The following is a 23175-nucleotide window of genomic DNA, read 5'->3' on the forward strand; positions in this document are numbered from 1 at the left end:
TATCACCTTCTGTCCCCTTTTTAAATGCCAATATTGGAGTATTTTATCATTAAATTCTTTCTGTCCCTAAATAGTTTCAGGGCCGTTAACAAAAGAAGTGAACTCTAAATACGCAGCCAACTTTTCAGAACTATACACCCATAAAATGAACCAAAAAGCACCAGCCGTCCTTCCCTCCCTCCATTTGTTCTTTTGATGGGTTACCAGCCGATTAGTCAGGCTTCCTGGCCCTTCAGGAGTCAAGTCTGTAACATGTGATGGTAGCTTGTAATGATGGTGCCAGGTGGGCTTCCCTAGGGAAGGTATCCTATTGTTCCAAGGCCACACAACATGGTCACATCCAAGAAGGCCCTGCCTTCATACCTTTCTCTTGAACTTGGGTTAGTAAAGGGGGCATGGAACAGACCTGTGAGGTTGCTTTGAACATGCTAGGGGGAAATATAGTTGGAGGAGGTAGCTTTCATTTTGGACCTTTTAATTTTATTCCTCCCCCCCCCCCCACTGTCTCCATAGCAGATCTTTCACTCCCAGCAGCAGACTCAGTACATGCTTCTACACAAAAGGATCTCTGTTCTCTCTGGATAGGAACAAATTTTATATCAGGGTTCTTATAGTGGTGCTATGACTAGACTAATTATTAGACTAACAGTTCTAGTCCCTGATGAAATTGGCTTGATCTTCTCCTGTGTGGACTTAACCTTAACTAAATAATGCACACGAAGCACTTTCAAAACTTGAAAGTGCAAATACAAACATTTGTCACAATAGACAAATATCGTCTGGAACCGGCTTTGCTATGGTTTGCTCTTTCATTGAGGGTGTTTAATTTTTACACATCGTAAAGCTGCTGTGCAAAGAAATCTCTCCAAATAATTTTTTTAATAACCTGCACTTGCCACCAGACTGGCCTGAGGCCTGCCTTAACAGCATGCAGAGTAAACTCTCAGGCAGAAAACACCCCTTTGCATCCCCTTTTGTACCTAAACTTGGCACACAGATGGAGTCATTAAGAGGCTTTCCTGGCAGACATAAAGATGAGGCACATGAAGAGGAGGATGCTGGTCTCTGAAAAGCAACAGGGCTTGAGCAGTCATTCTAGAACTCCGCATGGAGGAGAGTAAAGATGCTCTGGGGAACTGGCAGAAAGTGCTGTTGATGTCCCACCATCATTAGGAGACGGGCTTCTGTCTCCTGCCCTCTTCGAGAGAGCCTTCTCCTGAGACCCTTCAAGGACTCCCCCCTGAAGAGTGTTCTGCCATGCTTGGCTGGCAGTGGCTGGACCTCGCTGCCCTCTTCTCCTGCCTTCACACTCCACGTCCCCCAGCTTTCAGGAGCCTGCCATGGCTTTCTCACAGAGGTGGAAAAGACCTCTCTGCTTCTCCGCTTCATCATGCCGAAACCACGTCCTTGAGCATATGTACATATTGGTTGCCCCCATAACTTTTTATAGTGTACACTAAAAAGGGAGAGAAGCCACAGTATCCCTCCTTATTCTGTCTCTTCCCACTGGCAGCTCTCGCAAGCATGTTTTTAAAAAGTTTAGCTTTCCACTGTGGAATCCAAACTTTGCAGAGTGACGGGAGAGAGCGCATGGGGACTGGAGCCAGAGTCCTTCCTTGGCAGCCCTCGTGCAAACTGAGGCATCGTAAGGCATTTGGGTATTGAAATGCATTTACGGCCATTTAATAGCTTCCGGAGGGGGAGGAGGATATTATAGGTGAGCTTTGTTAAAGTTTGCCGTGAATCAACTTCTTTGTAACCTGATGTTACGCAAAGCATTTTAGGAATTTCCTTTTTTCGGCTCCTTTTGGCCAACCGCTGGGACTAGCCGCAGTGCTTTCCAGGTAGAGCTGGGAGACCTTGCTTGGTACGGTTAGGAGAGCCTCCAAATGGAGAGCATTGTGGGGGGTAGGGGGGAAAGGGGAATCGGGCATGATTAGGTGCATCTGCCTTGGATGCGGAGGCTGTGGCAGCCCCACACAGTTTTTCCTGGCAGACTAAGGGTGTGTTCCTGGGCACAGCCCAGGGACCCACATTGTCCAAATAAGCAATGGCTTGCCCTTGCCAAGATAATTGTGTAATGTATCATATGCCCCTTCTCTTTTTGGGATGGTTTGCAGAAAGACAGCACAGAACTGGAGGACTGGGGGATTAGACCATCCTACTGGAAGGATAATCCTTGGATGGCAGGAATTAGATGCATGGATAAAGCAGCATGGCAGTCTGAGAAGTAGAGCCTGGTCCAGCTCTGCTCAGGATGAAGCCTCTCTGTACCTTGGGGAAAGACCATAGTTCAGCAGCAGGGCGCATGTCTTACCTACAGAAGGGCCCAGGTTCATTTCTTTGGCTTCTGCACTTGAAAGAATCTACCAGTCACGGATGGGGAAGACTTTCCTCAACCCAAGGACCTGGGCAGCTGTTCTAGTCAGAGAAGACAATGCTGGGCTAGGTGGACCAATGGTCAGCCCAGTAGAAGCCTGAGCATCACTCCTGGATCCTAGGGGACAAGTCTCAGGCCAGCCACTGTCCAAGAATGGAGCCTCTGGGCTGTGAGGGGTTCTTGGGCGCACTCGGAGCGGTGCGGATGCACAGCAGTACAATCGGTTTGGACATTCCCATTAACAGCGCCGGAGGTCGTCCTTCCTGGGGTCCTGCGGAGGCTGTCAGGGATGGTGTACGAGTAGACCTCATGCTGATGGCGAGCTGCAAACTGAAGAAGCGCCTAGCTTGGCGCTTTACTGCGGCATGAACTCGGTTGTTCTCCACTCCTCACGCTTCCCTCTCCTTCTGCAATATGAAGATGATACTGACTTACCATTTAAGGATGCTACAGAGATTGCAGCTGGATAATGTATGCAAAACAACTTTGGATGCTGGAGGGCCACCATCTTTAGTTAATTCATCCATTGAAATCTCTTTACTTGGACCATAAAGGCATCCCCGATCAGTCAGGAGGGCTCTGAAGATGCTGTGACATCACCATCTAATCACTGCCTCCTCCTCCTCCCTGCCCATTCTACCTCACTCCAACCCCAACCTGCTTTTTAGAACAATGGGACCATCACCTGATCAGAGCTGCCTTTATGCCAAAGAAGGTTTAGCTGACTTAAGTTTTAAGGCTGTAAACTGCTCATACAGCTCCACCATCTCAGAAGCATTTATGTTGACACTCAAAGAAGGAATGCTTCTTCCAAGGGGGTCCCTGCTGTGAAGCAGATGTGGTCTTAAACCTACTCTTTGTCCTATGTGCTAGTGGATCCAGGCTGAAGGGCTTGATCGATTGAAGATACTGAGGGGACCATCTCGATTAGAAAGTGCTGTCCAAAGGCAGGGTGGTGGTTGGCCAGCTGTAAAAACTGCGTGATGGATTCTGTGCAACTGACGCTCTCCTCTGCTTTCCCCTAGGTTTGCTGACTCTCGTTGATGGCATGTTGAGGCACACTGAGCCGCAGTGGAGTGGGTGTGTGTCAGCGAGGGGGCTGCTCTAACAGCTGGGTGTGCACCAATATGGGCCAGTGTGTCACGAAATGCAAGAATCCTTCTTCCACCCTTGGCAGCAAAAATGGTGATCGGGAATCTGGCGGCAAGACTCATGGCAAGCGGAGCGGGATTCAGAAGGAAGAGCACAGCACCGTCGGTGGGAAATCGTCCGGGGACATCCTTGTCAACGGGACAAAAAAGATGGAGGCTGCTGTAGAATGCGGTCAGCCGCCAGGTTCCTCTGGGGACTCAAAGAAGGAGCCAGCTTCTGCCACAGAGGAATCCTCCCTGCACAGGACTGAGGAATTATTTAGGAGATACAAGGACGAGCGGGAAGATGCCATATTGGAGGAGGGCATGGAGCGTTTCTGCAATGACCTCTGTGTTGACCCCACCGAATTCAAAGTGCTCGTCCTGGCATGGAAGTTCCAGGCGGCTACCATGTGCAAATTCACAAGGTGAGTTTGTGTGGCCTTCCGCTGCCAGCCTCCGCCTTTCAAGAGTCTTGGCCAGCTCAGCATCCTAACCTGTCCATTAATCAAATGTGTGCATGAGAGCCTGTTTTCTGATGAAAATCACATTAGGTGTGCCAGTACATATGCATTGTCTTTAGAAAAGGATTCCCCTTTTCTCTCAAATGAGGAGGATTGCCTCTTAAGATAATTACCTGTTATGGGTAATTTGATTTTAAAATACCAAAATCCGTGTTCGTGCAATGCCGTCAACAAGGGGATTCCCCAAATGCACAAGCTTTTGAGATCTCTAGACCTCTCTCTCAGACAAGCTGTCGTCAGAAGCAGTTTGGGTGAGAAGGGGTGAGGAGGAGAAAGGGCTTGATGCCGAGGCCCCATCGTCTGCATGTTCAGAATCCTGAAGTGGGATGCGAGTGCTGGGGAGAGCAGGAATTTGCGGGCAGACAGTTCTCTGCAGGTCCTGCAGTTTACGGGGAGGGGTCTGCTGCCACCTTTAGGGCTGCTGGGATGAAGAAAGAAAGAAAAATGTTGGATGCTCGATTTTATATATGGATTTTAAACACACACACACACACACACACACACACACCCCTCCACCTTAATATCTCCTGACGTGAGGAAGTCTCAGATTCTTCCTTCTAAAAAAAGGCAGGCTGTGATGATGGGGAGAGAATGTGCTGCAGACCAAGTTGTTCTTCTTGCCTTTGAGGGGGAATAACATTGCAAATAGGCTCTCTGGATGGAGCCTGGGTGCCTTGTGCTGTGTGGGAAAAAAGAAGGCATACCTGTTCGTTCTTTATATACCGAGTGTAATTGTTCTCATAAGCTCCTGGAAGATAAGCTACAGGAAGAAGTGATACCATCAAGGGTGGTTTGTAACTCTCACGACCTTTCCCAGTGAGTGTGAATGCTTCAGGCTCTCTGTCATGAGCTGGGTTTCTTCCTTCACACATGCAGAACCACTGACCTTTCTTGCAAAATGCTCTTTATTGACCAGGGTGTTTTCCAGATACACAAAAACCTGGAATGAATCCCTGAGCATGCACAGAGCCCGTCCGTTGAACCCAATCTAGCGTTCATCTCCAGGACCTCTCCTTAGGTGACTATGCATAGCTCCCATCCTCTGACTGGGCCACCCTCCCCTCCTGATGATGCGTCACGGGGCCATGCCTGCCTCATCTGTGTCTGAGAAACTCCTTTGCTCCAAGCCTCCTTTTGCCTGCTGTATATCTTGGTTATACCCAGAGGCTGCCTGCCCACCTGGGAAGTCTGTCCTTGAGATAACATAGAAACAGAGCGAGTCAGAAGGGGCCTCCCGGGCCATCTAGTCTGACCTCTGGCACCAGCCGGCTCTGCTCATGACATGCCCACCACGTTCACGTCCAGCCTGTCCTTGAACACCCGCACCGATGGGGCCTCAACGACCTCTCGTGGAAGCCCATTCCACACCCTCGGGGTCCTGACTGGCAGGAAGTGCTTCCTGGCATCCAAACTAAACCTTGGCTCCCTGAGCTTTGCTCCGTTGGAGCACGTCCTGCCTTCCTCTGCAGGAGAGAACAAGTCTCTACCCACCTCCGTGTGACACCCCCTCACATATCTGCATGTCGCCAACAGATCCCCTCTGAGTCGCCTCTTCTCCAGGCTGAAGAGACCCAGTTCCCTCAGTCTCGCCTCATATGGCATCCCCTGCAATCCGCCCACCATCCTTGTGGCCCTACGCTGCACTGACTCTAACCTGGCTATATCCTTCCTGTCAGGGGCAGAACTGAGCACAATGCTCCAGCTGCGGGCGCACCAGAGTCGCGCAGAGTGGTATAAGCATCCTTGCTTGTCTCCCCTAAGTGTCTGAGGATGCCACACAGTGCCAGGCCCTCTCTTTTATCTTCTGGTTCTGATTCTTCTGGAGACCAGCCTGCAGCCCTTGAGAAAGTGCGCCCAAAACAGCCTCCTGTCTCATTCCCAACACCATCTGCCATCAAGGGTACGAAGGGGCTGATTTAGCTAACCTTCCTAGGATAGCTTCCAGGTGGTAGTTTGGCAGTCGGGGGCATTTGCTTCTTTCTATAGTTCTGCAGGAGCAGCTTTCTTTAATGGGGATGTGCGTAGGCAGGAAGCCTGGCCTCTCTGTAGCATTCCTGGCAGGTTCCTGGCAAAACGGGCTTTTTCTTTTTGTAAGCTAGTGACTTTTGCAGACAGGTTTACGTGTGTTAGAGGCTGCTGCCCATCTCCTTTCCCCTCTTAGATCACCCAAAGGTACAATGCTGGTTCACCTGTCTATGCAAGGTGCATGACTTCACAATAAAGTTCTCAGTTTTACACCTCCGTGAGTCTTCCTTTGCTGCTGTTGCTGTGGCCAGAAATTAGCTTAACCACGCTCGCTGCGGCGTTTTAAACCCTTCGGAGGGCCAATATGCTATGCCTTGTGATAGAGATTTTCAGAAAATGTTTGCACTTAGAAACATTTCTGGAGTCTTTCTCTTGAGTTTTCTAATGCCCTAAATTGTTTTGGAATTGAATCTCAAAAGCTTCCCCCTGCCCCTGCTCACTTGTTAATCAATATTAGAATGGGGATACCTCCAAGCCGAAAGAAGGAGTCCATTCGGCACACTGGCTTAAGCATTGAAGTAAGCTGAGGCTTTATTTGGCACAAGGTGCTGCTCGGGATCCTCGTGCTGCAGAAGTCGTAGCAGAGGCTGGCGCGTGCCAGTGGCACGAGGAGCAATGCCATGCGTTCGCTGGTTCTTCCATGTCCTCACAAGGGATGTAGGGCCTGAGCCATTTATCCAGTCCAGATGACAGGAGAAGTGGGCTGAAGGAGCGAGGAGGAGAGCATAGGGAAGAGAAGGCAAGATCAGCAACTGGGGGGAAAGGAAAGACGTGAAGAGAAATCAGACACGAAGAGGAGTGAGGCGGAGAGACCAGGGACGGAGGAGTGAGGCGAGATACCCAGAGGAGAGTCCAGGGTGTGTCTCGTTCTAGAGGCGCTGGTCTGTGACTGAGCAATCCCGACAGGATGGAGTCCAGTTCTGCAGCAGGAATCCCCGTGCTGGAATCTCTAGTCCATTGGAAGCGAGGAAGCCCCAGGACCCAGTATGTGGGGGCCGCTAGAGAAGCGCAAGCGCAAGACCCTGGAGAAGGAACTCTGCAGCAGTCCTAAGTGGAGTAGCCCTGCCAGGCAGAAACGGCTTCCCTGCCTCCTGCCCAGACCAAGAAAGAAAATGCTCATCCCCTTGAATCCAAGGACTCGGGAAATGGCAGCCTTCATGATGTAATGGGGGCCTAGGAAAGCATCCTTCACTCTCAGTTTGATCCTTGGGATCTGCCAGGATGAAAGCTAGAAGACGACATGTCTTTCCCAAGTGAGATGTACCCTTTCTGATGGAGGGCTCAGTACTTCAGCATTCTATGTTTTGGAACACTTGCAAATATTTTTAAAGGCACGGCAGCTCAATAGCATGCAGTGTTCCTTGCTAATTTTTAACAGAAAAGACATTGAAAACCGTTAATGTGCTCATTTTCCTGGGGTTGTGGGCAGAGGCATTGCAGCTTTGTAATGGCTCTCTCTGACAGGTGGCATTTTATCCCTTCCGTATGTTTGCTAATTTAATGCAACGATAGCTTTTCAGACACAAGAGACGTTCTCACCCTGTGTTACTGCTGATGCCAGAGATGCACACTAAAACTGGCTTCTTTTTCACTTCAACAGGACAGAGTTCTTTGAGGGCTGCAAAGCAATCAACGCGGACAGCATTGATGGAATCTGTGCCCGCTTCCCCAGCCTCTTAAATGAAGCCAAGCAAGAGGATAAATTCAAGGATCTCTATCGTTTCACCTTCCAGTTTGGCCTGGACTCCGAAGAGGGGCAGAGATCACTGCATCGGGAAATCGCCATTGCCCTTTGGAAACTCGTCTTCACTCAAAACAAGCCCCCAATATTGGACCAGTGGTTACACTTCTTAAATGAGAACCCCTCAGGAATCAAAGGAATTTCCCGGGACACATGGAACATGTTCCTAAATTTTACTCAGGTCATTGGGCCGGACCTTAGCAATTACAGTGAAGATGAGGCTTGGCCTAGCCTCTTTGATACCTTTGTGGAATGGGAAATGGAGCAGAGGAAGAGAGACGAGGAGACAAAGCATGCTGCAGCTTCCCAGACAACAAGCCTGTGCATAGACCATCACCCTTAGCAGCATTGAAATGCAGCGACAGCAGCTGCAACCTGCTAACTTTTCATTATCCATAAGCTCTGGACTCTTCTGGAATTTACAGACGCTCCAGATTTTTCTACTTTACACCTTTCTCTGCCTTGTATTTTGAAAGGGCTCTAAAATGCTGTATCCATATTTTAGGCACTTTCTTTAAAATTTGGGTTATTCCTGTTACTTTTCCCAAAATGTTTGACCCTTGGCTGCAAGTTAAATGGTCTTTAATGGTTTTGGATTTGGCATAATTTCATTTTGACATTGGTTATGCAACATTTAAAAAAATGAGGGGGGTGAGGTTAAATTAACATTGTTAAATTATACAGTGCCAGACTGAAGGTCTGCAAATTTCCATCGTTTTTTTTTTTTCAGGGCAGATCTATACTGTGTGTAGTGCTGTTTACATTTGCTGCATTTTTTTAAGGTTGTGATAATTTTAAGATTTATACCATGATTAATAACAGTGTTAACTGTTAATTGCAAATGCATTTGATTCCCAGGTAAATGAGGTTTTGAAAGCCAGTGAAAGCAGCACATTTTCTTTATAGTACAGCTAACCAAAATTGGCCCCTGGTGTTTATGAAATATATTATTTTTAAAGGAATATACTGTACCTGCCAGTCAGCTGATTATGAATACCTTTTTGAACCATTGGCCATGAGACAAGAAGAGCAACATCTGGTTCTTTGGGGAAGGTGGGTTTTTGGGGTTTTTGTTTTGTTTTGTTTTGTTTTTGGTCCTCCAGTCCCTTGGGGTACCCCCCCCCAAACAAAAAAAAAGTCTGCTCTAATTATAAGTTAGGAAAACTTGCCTGCTTTTCAAAAGCGGGCCTCATGAACGCTAAAGCCCATTCACGGTGATGGGGTGCCTGGAATACACTGAAAGTGGTGTCAAATAGTTATGTCTTTGCCTTTCCCTCATTTGAAGGATTAAAATTTCATTTTTTTCTGAATTTGCAAAGATTCTTACTCACGCAATGAAATTCTCATCCTTCTGCACTGGCCAGATTCAATACCTGCAGCTTTTCCTGGCATGGAGAGGGCTTCCTGCCATGAAGTTCTTAGAGATGAGGAACGTGTAAAACAAAAGATGTCAACCCTAATTCAGCACCATGAACAGAGTTGACTATGCAATGGATTCGATCCCTGATTCTTAAGAGCCAGCTAAGCTCTCTAAGCCCTTGTCTCGATACACAAATGTGTCTGCTTCACATGCAGTGTTTTAAAATATTTATCCATTTCCTCCAGAAAGCAGAGTGTTAGTAAATACTTCTGAAAGACAAACTGAATGAAACAAAATTCACACCCATCCCTAATTGGAACAGGCTGGGGGCTTTTCCCTCCCCAAAAGAATAAGCGATCTTGCGGGGTTGTTGCCCACTCAGGCCTTGCCAAACATGCAGATGGATTTCCCTCTCATGCCAACTTCCAAAGGATGGAGGAGTGCGAGCCATAAGTCTCCTGAGCTGGCAGGCCACAAACCCCACATCCCTTGCTTTGCCTGAGGTGCAGAAGAGCAGCGCTACCTCCGTTTGAAGGGCCTTGTACTCCCTGCCCCCCCCCCCCAGATGGAGCTCTTCTTTTAGACCAGGGATTCTATTTTCATGACAGTGTGAAAACACTTTTACTTGACTCTAAGCCAAAGGTGGTGGTTCTTCCAGATTTGTTAACTTTACGAGAAGTGCTAAATTTTTACCTTCTGGGTGGAGAAAAACTCCCAAGTTCTGTTTTAATATTTTGTCTTGGACTCTTGGATTTAAAAAATTTCCTTATGTGGTTGAGAAGTGCAGTATATTCATGTAAGGATGTGTGTTCTTTCCAAAGAACCCATAATAGTAGCAGTCGCCCCACTTCTCTGTACAAGGGAATTTGCACCTGGTGAGTAGAATTTTCATGATGCCCATGAAAGGGATCCTGTGCCTCTTAATAACCGCATTCCAAACAGAGATTTCGATCAAATCAGATCAACTGCATCCCAAATCAGATTTTTTTTTGTGTTGTATGGGAATGAAGTGATTAGAAAAAGCTGCACCAGTTGGATTTCTGTGGTGCTGCTACCAAAGGCACAGGGTTTAGTCAGTGGGGTGCTGTGATGGGGGGAAGGTTGGTACCCCCATTTGGAATGGTCTTAAGGGCATCAGAATATGCATCTCATTTTGGGCTAACTTATCAGTGCTTTAAATAGAGCTGAATTTATCGTTTGTCCTAAATTTTACCTGCACTGGGGTCTGTTTGCTTGCTTGAAACTGTTGTGATCTAAAAAGGGAGTTTTATTAACACTGGCTGAATTGTTTTGAGACTGATTTTTAAAAGCAATGGCAACATGTTGTGCACATTTTAAAATTTGGGAAAAGGGATGGCTGCTGAGGCTTTCACCTGACCGCCATATTGCTGGTTGTTCTGTTTTGTTTTGCTTTAAAGAAAGTAAAACTTGATTTCCGCTCTCCCAGTGGAAGGCTGTCAAAGTCGGCTTAGTTTAAACACACACACAGCTGAGCCGACTGCCCCCTCGGGCTGCTGAACCTGTACGTTTTGTTGGGAGCTCTTAACGAGCTTGAGAGTGGCAGTGTCCAAACTCTTCTATATGGTGAGCTGGGCAGCAGTCGCCCTGGCAGCCTGGTTTACCAGCCTGCTTCCAGCGGGTGTCTTCCAAATGCCTTGGGCTACGACTACCATCATCCCCAGCCAGCATGGCAGCATATGCCAGGGCATCTGGAGGGTACCAGACTGTTGGAGGCTGTTATTTTCTTTTGACTCTGCCACGGTCTGATTCTGCCATACAGTGAGACTGCAGGGCCAGCTTCCTGCCACTCTCTCCGTGCAGGAAAAGTCCCTCTCTCCAGCCTTCAGGTTTTCTTCCCAGTGGGCGCACTTGGATTGTATCGATCGGGCAATTCTATCAATACAGTCAAACTCATCTGGATCTTAAATGGCTAACAATCCTGGGGCAGATAAAAAGAAATACTTGAAATTCACATCCTCTCTCTCCTGCTTGGGAGCAGAGGTGGACATCCGTTTGTGTTTTTTTTTTAATTAATATTGACTGCATTAAAACACCTTTTTTAAATTGTGAAAATGCTGCCAGAGGTGCTGTTTTTAAGGTATAGCTGCATTCAGCAGCAGGTGACTCCAAGGCGTTAGAGTCCATGTAGCAGGTTTTTACTTTGCTGTTAAGGCTGCACTTGCATTCTGTTGAGTGTCCCCTTTCTGTTTTAATTTCAAAGGATGTTCTGTGCCTAAAAATTGGTGGTTGTGGGGGGGGGATTTCTGCTTTGGTGTGCTAAAATTGGTCCCTGAAGGTTCTGAACCCTCCAGTTTGACCTTGCAAAGTATTTAATCACCTGCTTGAAGGTTTGGCCCAGAAGGATTTGAGAACAAGCCTTGATTATTAAATACGTAATGAATGACAGCAAGTCTGTGCATTTGAGATTCTCTGTCTAGAGAGTTGTTCTGAAAATTACTGCTGGGGCTCCAAAGGACTGAAAAAGCAAAGTTGTTTTAGCTGCCATTTTAGTCAGTAGCTTGTCGGCGGGGGGGAGGGGGAGAGAGAGAATGAGAATGAGTTTGGGAGAAGGAAGGCTAGTGCCACAGTTTGAACTGGGATCTAGAACATACTTGCTTCTCCAGAAGGAAATTCCCAAATGTGTTGGATGCTTCTACATGATGTTCTAGAAATATCGAAGGAGCGGAGGGGAGTGGGGGTTACTCCCTATTCTGTCTGTGTTGATGTGCACAGTGTTTGTTTTCTGAGGCCGACTTGCACGCTGCAGGTACTGTACCTTCTGCAAGGTTTGCTTCCTCCCCCATCCTTCCCCAAGAAGAAAAGGCCAACAGGAACCGCATGCCATCAGCAGTGTTGAGGGAAGGCTCTCAGAAAAGAACACATCATTCTAGATCTCTTTGAAGCTTCCTCTCCCATCATGATGCTTGATTGTTTGCTCACTGCATGGGGGCAGGTTTGCTCTTTTCGGAAAGCCGCACAGCCAAAATTATGAGCGTTTTGCCTAACCTTCATGCATCTGGTTGCGAGTGAAATTTTATCCCACTGTGATGAGACGTGAGTCAGATGAGTCACCTTGTTCCTTGCAGTGGCAAAGCCCACGCCTGGTGTGCCGAACATCCTGGATTTGATCCATGGCACAGTGCAGTGAAAGTCAGTGGGAAAGACTCTCTGCTGGGGGGCCTTAGGGAGCAACTGCCGGTCCTAAGAGACGATGCTTGACAAGGAGGACTGATGCTTTAGTCTGTACACAGCCATGAAGCTCCTCACCGGTTGTAGCCCCTGCACCTTGGCCCACTCCAGGCTCATAAAGTTCAGTGTTGGTGTTGCCCGGAATCAAGTGTTCATCAGTGTTTCCTGAATCAGTTTGTTGCAGGTACAGGTGGCTGACGGCCTATATTTAAAAGGGAATTAGGCAAATTCGTGGAGGGTCAGAAGGGTCCTGTGCAATGACTGTGTTACCAGCTGCTAGCTGCTGGGAGTAAAACTCGGGGTGTGCCATTCCTTCCACTGCCTGGTTCTGCTCTGCCCACTGGCATCCAGTTGGTTACTGTGAGAAGCAGGATACTAGAGCAAATGGTCCACTAGTCTTACATCTTTATGACCACCAGCATGTCTTCTAGGTTCACTGAAGAAAGAGTAGCTTATATGTGTTCTGTTTCTGCAGGTTGAAATGAAGGGGAACTTCGAACACACAAAAACATGTCTTTGGGATGCACACAGGGATTTCTGGATCAGCAGTCACCTGATAGCCAAAGCTGTCCTAGAGATTGCAGTCCTTAAAATACAATGGGATTCATGCATAACATGAGAACAGTTTAGCTATGGACAGACATGGTGCACACACATCCAAACGATATCCTATGTCCTGATTCAAAATCTATCATACACTGCCTAATGGTTGGGGGAGTGGAGGAATCGCTCAGGAAGGTGCTGCAGAGATAACCATGTGGCACACGGGGGACCTTGGTGAGGGGCTCATTCCACAACTGGAGGTTACTGCTGAGAAGGCCCCTTCCTGGTTGCCACCCCCTGAACCTCCCTCAAAGGAGGCTCTGGGAAGAGGGCCTTTGATGAAGACCATCATACCTGGTAAAGTTCATGCTAGAAGAAGTCCTCTATGGGTATTCTATGTTCTCTATGAGAGCCTGTGGGAGGAGTAAACAACCTGAGACCATCCAGATGTTTTGGACTGTAGTTCTCATAATGCCTGACCATTATGGGCCATGCTAGCAGGGACTGGGGAAAGTTTGTTTAAAACATGATTCCTGTCCTATGCATAAAAGTTTCAGGACAATCCAACAGAATTTTTGTCAAAAACATCTGGAGAGTGCTAGGTTGCCTCCCCTTGGCCTGTACCATTACTGTGTCCAAAATAATTAATTGGGTCGGTTCACCGCTGAACACTTACAAATATCTCTGGTACCTGAAAGGAAACTGCCATACTGGGTGCATTGCCTATGCGAGAATTTCTCAAGCAGAAAGACCTTATGCAACATTTCCTTCTCACCGTGCCTTTCCTTCTGTCAGGGTGGGGAGACGGTATGCTGGGAATGCCTGGCACAGGTGAAGAAGATGCCCTGAAACCGCATCCATCAACAAGCATCTTTCTGTTCCTGTACCTGGATCATACTGGGCAAAGCAGAAGGTAGGACTCAGGTGTTGCGAGGAGGAAACCCACCTGCCGTTATGGGAACTGGCCAAGGACTTGCCTTTCTGTGTGCTTCCCATTTTAAGCCCCAAAAGGCAAGAGTCTGAATACTGCTGTACTACAGCATCTGGTTCCATCGCCAGGGCTTGGCATTAAAACCCTATTGTGTGTGTGGACGGGTATTTGTCAGGAATCTGGCCCTGTGAAGTTGTTTATCTTTGAGCTGGTTTGTGTGTTTGGTTATTGAGAGGAGATGGTGGAACGGGGGTCAAACAGCATGCCACGCTTTCTTTCTCGTTGAATCTTTTGAAACGTGCCCTTGGGGTTTCTGAATGGGTGCAGTGCTGAGAATTAGGCCCTGTCTGAACATACGACCGGTTTGTAAAAATGAGCGCGCATACTGAAATTTGCTGCCACTTGGCAGTCAGTGCTGTGGGGACTCACTGAACACCGCCTGGGTAATTACGTGCTGGAAAACAAGCGGATGGCTGGAGTTTCTGTGGCGTCCTGCTGCCTTTTTCCAGAAATGCGTGTTTACTCGTATCTCTTCCCCTCCCAGCCGCGCTCCTGGTCATAAAATATTTACACTTCCTACAGATGGCACAGCAATATGGCTTATGGATCCGTTCAAGATGACAGTGCCTGCTCTGGGCCAATGGTGCAGTCCTACTAACCCTCAGGTTGCACCCGAGTCGCTTCAGCAAGAGCTGGCCTGAGGTAGCCTTTGAAATGTCATTTCCCACGTGTGCTGAGCCATTGCCAGGTGCTACACGGCACGCCTTTGGCAGGTCGGTAAGAAAACAAGAAGAGCCATGATGGGCCTGGCCAGCCTCCACCTGGTCCGGTATTCCGTTGGTGTGGTGGCAAACCAGCTGCCCAGGGGAAACCCACAAGCAGGGGCAGTACTGGTTGCCAAGCAAGCTGGGGCTCAGGGCCACGGGAAAAACACACTCACTCACTCTTGCCTGTGTTAATCTACATGTTTCCCCCCCTCCCTCTGTGTGTGTGTGTGTGTGTGTGTGTGTGTGTGTGTGTGTGTGTCCGCCTAGGCCTAGGTCTGTGTGTGTCTGTGTGTAAAGGCTCTTGTCTCCTAGGGACACCTCTTTTCATAAAAAGGGAATATAAGGGCAGGGGAGAAGGCACTTGATTCCTTCCCACTTGATTTGGTGGGAGGGAAGCAGACACAGATTCAAGGGCGGCAGGAGGGGAAGCGCATGTGGCCTAAACTCCAGCTAGCCAAGGAGTATCTGATGCAGCAGAGCCCCTTATGGCCCCTGAACCTTTCTTTCAGCTTCTGGACAGGAAGGTTGCTGGGGCAGAGGGCTTCCCAGAGACGTGGGGCTCCAATTGAAGGCTTGGGGCTCCAGCCTGTGAACCATCCAGATTGGTGGCCATCGCTTGAGGGGCTGAATGCCACAGTCTCTCCCTTTCATCCATCCTCAGTCTCTCCCTTGACCCTAATCAGCTTGATGGGACGACCCCATGAGGCTCTAAGATAATGAGAGGAGAAAAGGGTCTCCCTTCCCACTTTTTCCACACCAGGCATAATTGTGCACCTCTCCAGCGTATCTTACCTTCTAAGCTAAACAATTCCAGGTCTTGCACTTTTGCCTCATAGGGGAGTTGCTCAGCTGCTTCATCATTTTAGTTGGCCTTTTCTGCACTTTCTCAGCTCTATAGTATCCTTTTTTAGGTGCAGTGACTAGAACTTCACACAGTATTCCAAGTATGGTTACACCATCGATTTGTGTAATAGAAGTATTGTATTGGCAGTTTTATCTTCAATTCCTTTATAATTAAACCGGAAATGGAAATAAGGTATAATCTTTTCCACAGCGGCGACACACTGGATCGATAGTTTCATGGAAGTGTCTACCACAATGCCGAGACTTTTTTCTCGGGCCGTCCCCGCTGGCGCGAATCCCATCAGCTTGTCCTTGAGGCTGGGGTTTTGCCTCAGCAGGCCTCATGTGATGCTTGCCGTGAACTGCATTTGCCGTTTGGATGCCCGTTCTCCCCGTGTGGAGAGTTCCTTCTGGAGCTTTTAACACTCCCTTTTTGTTTTGACAGCCATAAATAATTCGGTGTCGTCAGCAAACTTGGCCAGCTCGCCGCTGCCTCCTGATCCCAATTCATTTCTGAAAAGCATTGGTCCCCGTGCAGGAAGCTTGGGATCTCACTTCTCCACTGGGGGAATTTACGGGGCATTCCTCCTCTTGGCTTTCTGTTCTTTAAGCAGTCGCTAGTTCGTAAGAGGACCTCCTGCCTCATTCCATGACTGCTAAGGTTGCTCCGGAGTCTTTGGCAAGGGGCTTTATCAAAGGCCTTTTGGAAGTCCAAGTAAATAATATCTCCTAGAACACTTCCATCTGCTCTCTGCTCAAGTGGATTCCTGGATGATTCATATTGCTAACTCCAAGGAAGGCTGCAGAACCAGCGCACTCTGCAGAGCTGCTCGTGTTCCCATGCTGGAGGCATGCCTGGATCTTGCAGCAAATCCCATCTTCATTGTGGAGCATGTGCTTCGTCTGCAAACAGACCCAGGTTCAAATCTCCGGCATATCTAGATAGAACTGGGGAAAGACCCTATGCTTGAAGCTCTGGGAGTAGGATGGGGCCGGGTGGAGCAATGCTCTGGCTCAGCAGGAGGCCGGTGTTTCTGCATGCTCACATTGTGCATGAGAGCTCCCAAGAAGCTTATGGTGTCCAGAGTGTGAAGGGGCTCCAGCAGCAGGGGTGTTTCCTGGCCAGGGCAGGTGAGCACAGGTGTGTGCATGATGCGTGTCATTTCTAGACAGCTTCCCCTTCAGCCCAGACAGGAGCTATGGGCTTAGCTGAGTGAGCTGTTGCAGACTGTACGCACTTGGCCTATTAGGACCCTCCTTGGTGTGACTTTGGCTCCTGTGATCGGCAGAGAATATACAGCCGCTGGATTGGCCTGGTGCAGATAACAAGAGATTGGACTTTCGTCCTGGCTGGGTTGGCAGAACTATGCTTCACTGGCTCTGGCGCAGGTCCTCCTTTCAGCCATGCCCCCCATCGTTGCCTTGATGATTTCGGGGGTCACCCTAATGGATTAATTACAGGTCTGTCCCAACCCCTTTCCTCTTTCAAGAAGCCTTACGTGATGAGTCGCCTCTTCCCTGTGTTATCCCCACGAGATGGGTTAGCCTGTGAGTGACCTAAAGCAATCCAGAGCGGACTTCCCGAGCCCCGGCCCAACCTCTTAGCTGTGACGTCACCGTTTGACCTGTAATCTGCTTCCCCAGAATGCCACTTTATTAACCAAGAGCTTTAAAAGTCAACTCCAGAGGTGGCGTATGCGTAGGAGTTTGCCGCAGACTTTTAGGACTTTCCTTCCCCCTGAATTCTTCACATGCAGCATCATCTGGAGGTGTGCCCACATTTTCTGTGGGTTGGTATAACAATGTGCAGCAAGAATCTCCATACAATTGTATGGACTGTCACAGCAAGTGGACTTTCTGGCCATGTTTTATTGAAGGCACATGTACACATTGGCTATGTTGAAGGGAGAGCTGGGTGGGGCAGAGATTCCTGTGATGCCACAAGCTGCTCTTGCAGCGTGTTGTGTATGAACAGGGCCCTGAATTTTGTACACAATTTCATTTAAAAGGGGGAGGATTCTTAGTTCTGCTTTGGAAACAACTTCAGTTCAGAACTTTCAAGGAAGAAGTCTGGCCAATTGCTTGCCTAGCCTTTTAATGCTTCACTTCTGTCTCCCGGGCCTCTCTCTTCCCCACACACTTCCTCTTGTCTGCAGTACCACTTTTTAATTTGATTGTCCAGAAAGGCACACCGTATTCCAAATGGGATAGATTTATATAATAGCATATTATCCCTGCTGGTTTGTTTTTCAAGTCCATTATTAATGACTTCTTACTGTGCATTTGTCTCTTTTGCTGCTGTGGCACAACTGAGCGGCTGCGGTAGTCAGTGAGCTTTTTAGAATGACTCCAAAATCGCCTTGCTCAGCACATTTTAAGACCTGTCTTTTATGTGGAAAGTTAGGATGCGCTGTGCCAATGTGCATTGCTTTGCTCTCATCCGCACTGCGCATTACCCACTGCACAGAAAACCCCAAGGATCGTAGAGCTGCAAGGAATACTCAAAGTCAGCTAGTCCAGCTTTCAGGAAATCTGCTGCCAGAGCTTTCCTTGATAGGTCACTAGCCACTGTCTACCTAAAAAGCACTAATGAAAGAGAACTCACCGCTTTCCAGTTAGCCCATCCTTTCCAGTGTTTTTAACTGCCCAGAGGGCTTCAACTACTGGGTGGTATAGAAATAAAATTAATAACTGTTATCATAATAGTCTGTGCCAAAGTTGGGTAACCTGTAACAATCAGGAAGTATTTTCCTCCCCAGTGTTTAGTTGAAATCCTCTTTTATTTTGAACTGTGCCCTGGAGCAATAAAAAACAGTTTTGCTCCGGCTACGGAACAGCCCTTCTAATGATGGGAGACGGGTATTGCATCACCTTGGAGTTCTCTCTTCTCCAAGCAAAACATGCCCACCCCCTTCGGTCCCTCCTGGGCTCTTCATCCTTGTTCCACTTCTCTGGGCACATGCCTAGATAATGTGTGTGCCTCCATCTGTTTCATCTCCTTCAGACACTGTTAGCGGCAGTGGCAGGATATGAAAGAGGAGCAAGAATTATTCTCCCAGTTCCACCCACTGGCAGGTCAAATGGGCCCTACGAAATCCCACTGGTTTTTCTTGATAAAACTCAATGTGGCACACGGAGGGCTTTTTCGGTGGTTGCTCATCCAGCGACTGACCAGGCCCAGAGCTGATGGGGTTTAGCAAAGCTGCTTCATTGTGTACCTCCAAATCATAGGACTACAGGTAGGATCTCACATCCCACCTACCCAAGAAAGTACCTGGTCATGTCCTGATTGAATGGTGGAGGTGGAAAGAGGAGAATTCTGACTGGAGAACAGTTCCATGCTGTTGATTCATAGCTTAATACTATTGTTGGGCCATCGCCCATATTTTAGCCCAGTGCTAACTACCCTGGTGGGTAGAAGAGAGCAACTTTTTCTCCTTCTCTCATAACATTACAAAGCAAAGTTATCCGGGAAGAGTTGAGAGATTTGGCTCAGACAAATGGAAGCACACCTCCATGCAATACACTGTTAACCTGTGGGATGTGCTTTTATGGGATACGGCAAACCGATTTGGATGGTTTTAAGAGGATCAGACACATTCATGAAGAATGCAAATGTTAACTTCAACTATGATTTATTTTAAGTATGTCTTGGCTGCCTTTAAGGGTAGAAGCCCTTTCCAGGAGGTGGACAGCAAAAAAATAAAAGACCAAACCAAACAGAAAAAAACAGAACAAAACCAGAACAAATACAGTATTAAATACAGCACAGAACAAATACAGTATTAAAAGCAATATAAACAAAATCAAAGAGTAGGAAGGGACCAAAATCAGCAACAAAACCCAGCAACCACGCAGCACCAAAAGCAGCAACAACAGGAATGATAACAGGAGAAGTCAAACAGAGTTTTCAAGGCCTTCTGGAAAGGGTGCAGTGATGGAGCAGAGCGGGCCCCCAATGGCAGCTTATTCCAGCGCTGCGGGGCCAGTGCAGAGAAGACCCTTTCACATGTGGCCATGGATCTGATTGCTCACACAAGTGGACAAGTAAGGAAGGGCTTTTTTTACTGCTCTGGAAATGTGGGAAGGCTGAGAGGGGGTGACAGCGGTGCTTTCGGTGACTATTGTCCACAATGGCTTTCTGTGTCAGCTCATTCAAGCGACAGGGACTAGTGTCTTTGCCCTGCAGGCTTCTCAGAGGTTGCTCAGCCGTTTGGCCGCTGCTCTTCGGTTAGCTGAATGGCCAGCGGTGCTTCTAACACGAGCAGCTTCTTGCAAATGCCTCCTCTTCAGAGAAGACTTTAAAAAGTGCAAAGCCTTTCCTTAAAAAGAGCCCAGCCTGTTTGAGCAAAACAACGATCCATCCAGAGGCATGATAAAAACGATTTAAAAAAAAAAGATTGGAAAGAAACACTTCCCCACCATATTCTGCTGCATTTGCTCCAAATTGGGAGGCAGCCTTCCCTCTTTCAGTCTGATTCAAGCGCTTGCCACCTTCTGCCCTGCCCTGCCCCATTTCTTCAAAAGATGAATAGTTTTGACATTCAGGCAAAGCTGAGAAAGAAAGAAAGAAAGTGCAGCTAGCGCTGTGAGAGGCGATCGCATGCCAACTTGTGGCGTCTGCGCTGTCTCTCCCGCTCTCCCCCTCTGCTCTCCTGGCGTCTGTCTTTGCACGCCACGACGGCCGCCCTTCCGAGATGCACGGCTGAATAGGCCGAGGAGGAGATGTTCACACAGCCGCCTCTGTGGCTGAGCAATCCCCTCTCCAAATTTGGAGCCGCTGCTCCCTCCTTTTCCCTCCACTCCCCGTGTAATGCGGTGCATGATTCTCTCCGACTTGCTGCTCTTCCAAAAGTTTGCTAAACCCTCAAACTTTTACGAATAGATCCGGGATGCTCGCAAAGCATGCCGAGGCGTGGATGGACTTCTCCGGCAAGCAGGCGCTGTGCTTCCAGGGCAGCTGCCTTGTTTCTCTGCCCCGGAATGAGCCCTGCAATTCTTGTCCCTGGAGGTGCCCTTACGACTGACGGATGAGTGGCAGTCTTGCTTTTCCCTCCCATGCGATTCACAGTCATGAGGACATGCCTGAAAGGGGCTGGTCTCTTTCCCACCTCCCTGATCTTATCCTCACCACAACCCTGCAAAGTAGGTTAGGCTGAGAGAGGGTGCCTGGCCTGGGGTTTCCCATCAAGCTGTATAGCTGAGCAGAATCTGCACCTACTCTCCCAGTTGTAAGCAGACACTAACCACTACACCGTGCTTCCATCGGCTGAGCCATTCACCCCCCTTGATAAGATCCATGAGATGGGTCAGGCGATCCTGCTTCAAAACCAGGGAGTCTGGTGTCCTCTGGGTGGAGGCAGCCCTCTGGAAAACATGTTTGCTTCTGCCTGGGCCAGCAATTTGTTTTCATCAGCTAGAAGAACAGCTTGTTTTTTCTCCAGCAAAAGGCTGGCAAATGCCGTTCAGTTAGAGAGGCTTGGATGCCATCCATGTGCCGTGATAATCTTGCAGTCTCCTGCTCTACTATATGAGCAAATCACCTGTTACCCTGGGCAGCAGGTATTTTTCTCTTGTCTTTAGTAAAAAGGATGGTTTGTGCATGTGGAGGCCACTTTGGAGGGAAAGAGGACTAGAATTCTAGGTTAACTGCTGCTATACCTGTGGGAATTCAGTGTTGGTGTTTATACGACTTGACAGTGCCGTGCTTAATATTTTAAGATTACAACTTAGAAAATATCTGCAAATGGGGAACTCTGAAGGCACCTGTTTTCTAAAGCATTTCAGTCACGCAACCCTCCAGGAAAGCTTGGGAAGGAGTAGAAAGCCAGTAAGACGATGGCGAAGTTCTGTGGCTTTTCTTGTTTGCTTCAGAAGCCCTAATGCCTTGGGGTTTCTTGCAGCAAAAGGCACTGGTGTTGAATTGTCATTCTTTTTTGAGTGATTCCTTTGCTTTTGCCATGGTAGTTGGATTCACATCCTGCCTTTCCACAGGGGAGCCAAAGGTGGAGAACAAGAACTGCCATTGCATAAAACCATTTCAGCCATTCAGCCAGCATCCTAGTAAACATTATTATATTTCTATCCCACCTTTCTCCCACTGTGGGACTCCAGGCGGCTCTGTGTGGTTCTGGGGGGGGGGGGGTCTCCCATCCAGTTTTGTGCCAGCTCCAGACTTGCTTAGCTTCAGTGTGGCAGCTGCCTTAGTGCCTTCAGTCCATGCTCTTGTATGGATATATGAGTCGGGGCAGAATCCCACTGCCCCCATGACATGCACATAAGCCTCTGAGTTCAGAGGCTTACAAATAACCAACGGCAGGAGCAAAGAGAGGTGGTACTGCTGCCGACCACGGTTGGATTTCACACTCTGTGTTTTCTCTAGACCGTTGTTTGTTTCCTTCCATGCTGACTGAGAGGGCACAGGGGCTAGGCTGTCAGACCCCCAGTTCTGGGATCTCAGGAACTCAGAGCTGGGACTCTGAGGAAGCTTATGGTCTCCCAAACAGTGCGCCCTTTATTAAGGTGAGAGATGGGTGTTCGAGTGAAAATGGCAGACATGCGCAACCGGTTGAGCTTCATGGAAGAAAGACAAGGTAGGGATGCAATGAAGAGCTCTTGAGATGACTAATTCATAGCCAGTCATTCATAACCAGCTGCTAATTGCAGCAAAGAACCGATTCAAGAGCTGGCAGGAAGCCCTGACCTGTGGCAGATGAGAACCTTCCTGAAATGAGGATTGTGAAACCTCAAACCTTTCGGAGGGAGGCTCATGGGCCAATAGCCAGAACGTGTGATTCACACATCTTGGCCACCCACAGTCCTGCCACACCTCCTGTCCTCCTTGGTAAAATGGTTGATCAGCAAGCATGGGCTGTCTTGCTGAGCCTCCTACAGATGTTCGCTGCCCTCCAGTTCTGGCCTGGTTTGCCCATGTCTCCTCCCGGGGTTGCATTATGACTGGGGAAGCAAAGCAATCAGTCACATGAGTTCGGTAAAGCGATTCTCTGAGTCACCAGCCATTAAAACTGGGTTCTCAGTAGAAAGCTACAAAATGCTTGGGGGGGGGCATTTTTAGCAGAAAACAGGTACATTTAACAGCTTTGTAGGTGCAAAAACATTAGCAGGCGTGGCTCTCCTCACCTCCACACAACAGACATCCACAAGTTTTGCCGCCGCGATTCCCTCACCAGCATGTTGACGGAAGGCTCGGCCGCTTGTTTTCCACAGCTATGCGGAGACGAAAATGTGGGATATGTTCAAAAAAGACCCGCAAGTCCCAGAACATTATTTTGTGGTGAGAAATATCACTGTAATTAGAAGCTGGTTATGAATGACTGGCTATGAATTAGTCATCGCATCATCTATTCATTTACTTCCTATCTTTTCTTTCTTCCAAAATGCTCAAAGGGGGTGTGTGTGTCTCTGCCATTTTCATCCGTCGTTATTTGTTTTTCGGCGCCAGGCGAAGACCTTTTTATTTAAACGTCATTTTAATTTTGTTGCGATGCTTTGTTGCAATGGGGGCGGCATAGAAATGTTTTAAATAAATAAATAAATAAAATTGTTGCTATTATTTATTTATTTTATATTTCTGGCCAGGTCATCTCAAATTATATTGTTTTTGTATTATGATTATTTATTTATTGTTGTGAGCCGCCCCGAGGCTTCGGCGAATGGGGCGGCATTGAAGCTTCCTAAAGAAATAAATAATAATAAATAACAAATCAATCCTTAGAATGTTC

At 48.0% G+C, this 23175-nt stretch overlaps 1 protein-coding gene across 6 annotated transcripts in view; it reads left to right on the forward strand.

Moving 5' to 3' along the window:
• The window catches only part of DCUN1D3 (defective in cullin neddylation 1 domain containing 3), a 38745-nt gene extending 27179 nt beyond the window's left edge, over positions 1-11566 (forward strand). For all 6 annotated transcript variants that reach the window (XM_044433845.1, XM_044433848.1, XM_044433846.1 and 3 more), the window contains 2 exons: positions 3406-3938; positions 7660-11566. In XM_044433845.1, coding sequence (XP_044289780.1) covers positions 3508-3938; positions 7660-8143 — 915 coding nt within the window. In that variant the 5' untranslated portion in view covers positions 3406-3507 and the 3' untranslated portion in view covers positions 8144-11566. The remainder of the gene's footprint in view (positions 1-3405; positions 3939-7659) is intronic.
• Positions 11567-23175: the final 11609 nt, after the last annotated feature.

This window comes from Varanus komodoensis, unplaced genomic scaffold (genome assembly GCF_004798865.1).
Source record: "Varanus komodoensis strain SLA01 unplaced genomic scaffold, ASM479886v1 scaffold26, whole genome shotgun sequence".
Classification (NCBI taxonomy): domain Eukaryota; kingdom Metazoa; phylum Chordata; class Lepidosauria; order Squamata; family Varanidae; genus Varanus; species Varanus komodoensis.